This window comes from Argiope bruennichi, chromosome 8, assembly GCF_947563725.1.
Source record: "Argiope bruennichi chromosome 8, qqArgBrue1.1, whole genome shotgun sequence".
Lineage (NCBI taxonomy): Eukaryota > Metazoa > Arthropoda > Arachnida > Araneae > Araneidae > Argiope > Argiope bruennichi.
In genome coordinates this window covers 119,877,400-119,880,375 of record NC_079158.1, presented here as the reverse complement: position 1 = coordinate 119,880,375, position 2,976 = coordinate 119,877,400, and the positions used below count along the sequence as shown (strand labels likewise).

Below are 2,976 nucleotides of genomic sequence, written 5' to 3'. Positions count from 1 at the left end.
TCAAAAGGGGCTGACATCCTGCACACCCTCACCCACTGGGGTAAGGCACATAATCTAACCTTCGGTATAGACAAAATGATCCTTATGCCAATCACCTACGGCAATAGACTAAATTCAGATGACCCACCGCGTATCTCATTCCTAAATTCCACCATTAAAGTTGTCTCATCTTTCCGTTATCTTGGGTCATCTGGGATAGTAAACTAACTTTCACAGAACACTTTCGGCACGTCCGTCGCAAAAGTGACCTGCTCATGTACAACTTAAATACAGTGACTAATAGGTTCTTCTCTAGACATCACCATCTCCTCAGACGCATCTACTCAGGCGCATTCGAACCCTATGTCCTTTTCGGTTATGGGGCTTGCGGTCACCGGCTTAAATTCAAGCAAATTGGGAGGACCTTCGAAATCATTCAGAGGAGGCCCCTTCTCAAAATTCTAAAAGCGTATCGGACCACGAGTACACTTGTCCTCCAAGTTCTAGCAGGCATTTTGCCTCTTCACCTAAGAGCCAAAGAACTCTTCGCAAATTTTCTCATGAAAGTACAAAAAGTACAAGTCAAATTCAACGACACTATCCTTGATCCTGACCTTTATGAACCAACTCTTAACCCATTCGACCAGCATCCTTGCGAGTGGTTTACCTTCCCTTTCCGGAAAACTCCACCTTCAGGAGACGGTATAGAAATATTTACTGGTGGCTCTAAAATTGGCGACCGGGTGGGATCCGCCATTGCATGTTATTACTTTGGAAAACTCATATATGTCGATTCCCATCGACTTGACGACCATGCAACTGTGTTCCAAGCTGAGGCCTATGCCTTTTTCATGGCCCTCGAATACATCGACAAAACAAACTCTTGGAGCAAAGCCTCTATTTTCTCTGACTCACTCTCTCTTCTTACAGCCCTTGCTTCGCCCAATCGCAAAAGCTGGATGCTGAAGGAACTTGCTGATAAAATAAAAACAGTCAATTCCCACCGACGACTCTCCTTCCATTGGGTCAAAGCTCACATCGATGTGGTAGGCAATGAAGAAGCCGATAAACAAGCCAAACATGGCACAGAGAAAAATACAATCGACTCACATGTCCCCAGATCGCATAACACCATGAAAGCTGACATTCGCCAAAATATTTTAGCTGAATGGCAAAATGAATGGGCGTCTAGCACCAAAGGTCCTCAGACCCACAAATATTTACCAAATGTCTCCACCAAAAGGAAATCTTATCATCCCTTCATAATTCAATTCCTCTCGGGTCATGGTAGATTTCCGCACTACTTTAACAAATTCGGCATCACCAACAACTCACTCTGCGACTGTGGTGAAGTCGGTACTCCTGATCACTACGTTTTTGAGTGTACCCACACTCAATCTCTAAGAATTAAACTAAAAAATGCCGAAGAAAGAGATCAACTGATCCATGATCCTTCTAACTTACACATAATCCACCAAATCATCGCGTGGGTTAACGACTACAATCCTAGGCTCTAATTAGCCGCCGCTGTTTGCTCTGCCAAACGGGTGGGTTGGGTGTGTCACTTGGTGAAGACATATGTGGTAGCTTCATGTAGATAATTATTCGGGTTCCACCATTCACACCAACGATGTGCTTCGCGCACGGTGTTGGGGTGGTAACTCCGTACCTCAATGTATCTGTGAATCTTGTTCCATATGTGCTGCCTGTGTCAGTCAAAAATATAAAAAAAATGTTAAAAGTCCATGAAAAGCCCTTGTTACTCTTCTATAACCCAAGAAAATACTCTATTTAAATCACACGGCATCAAATGATATGTTTTCTGTTTTTACAATAATTGTTAGTGCTTTATTTAACAGTATGGGCCCTTAATAAAACAAAGGCAAATCAGCATTAGTGGTTCTATCCAAAATGTTCTCGAATAACCTCTAATAAAGGCAAATTTATGCTTTAGACGCGTTTTTACCAACTGATTGAAATCAAATTTGACACGGAACTACAGTTACAGTTACAAAATTACATGCCAATTTAATATATTTAAATCATTGCGTTTTTGATCTATCGTATTTACTTTCTTCTGAAAGTAGAGACCGACAGACGTCCAACCCTCTGTTGGCTCAAATTTTGATAGACATCTACAATATAGAATTAAATTTGTGTGCCAAATTTTATCCATCTAGATCTCTTCACTTTATAGTTATCTTGTTAACTTACATTCAAATAGCCGAACAAACAAACGTATTCTGAACAGATTTTGCTCAAAATGTGATAAAAATCAACAAATTTGGTGTAAGAACTATGTATCAAATTTCATGAGTCTAGCTCAAAGCGTTTATAAGTTATCTTTGTCATAGACAGACCTACGGACATTTTCGAAAGAGTGTTTTCCGAACTCAAGGAGGTCTATTCGTGAAGGTTGATCAAAACTTCTAGTTCGAATTTTTTTGACAATTACAATGCTCACGTGTACGAGAAAGTAAAAAGGTTCTATAGTATAAGGAAAATAACTGAGAACTTCCCATAGGCAATGCTGCATATGTTTTCTTTCCAGAACAACTGTCATATCGCCTATTGTACTAGAGTAATTGTGAGGAAATCTTCGTAAAAAGATGAAATTTTGCTATTCATATCGTGTTATCTTATATTCGAACAACCGGACAGAGAGACTTCCTCTGAACAGATTTTACACAAATAAAAATCAGAAAATTTGGTGTAAAAAAACCGCATATCAAATTTCAACCGTCTAGCACAAAAGCGTTTTTCAGTTATCTTTGCCACAAACATACAGACAGATGGACATTTTACAAAAAAATGTCATTCGAATTAAGGGAGGTTTAAAATTTGTAGATTTCACAAAATCTCGTGTTAGATTCTTTCTTTATTAGATTCTTGTGTGTGTGTGTGTGTGTGTGTGTGTGTGTGTGTGTGTGTGTGTGTGTGTGTGTGTGTGCGTGCGTGTGTGTGTGTGTGTGTGTGCGTGTGTGTGTGCGTGTGCGT

At 39.9% G+C, this 2,976-nt stretch overlaps 1 protein-coding gene across 1 annotated transcript; it reads left to right on the top strand.

Moving 5' to 3' along the window:
• The first annotated feature begins 254 nt into the window (after nt 1–254).
• On the top strand, nt 255–1,496 carry LOC129980741 (uncharacterized). Its single transcript, XM_056091121.1, has one exon. It carries the CDS (start codon nt 255–257, stop codon nt 1,494–1,496), a length of 1,242 nt encoding a protein of 413 aa, XP_055947096.1.
• Nucleotides 1,497–2,976: the final 1,480 nt, after the last annotated feature.

Coding starts and splice junctions, on each gene's coding strand:
- LOC129980741 (XM_056091121.1), top strand. CDS start 255: ATGTACAACTTAAATACAGTGACTAATAGGTTCTTCTCTAGACATCAC.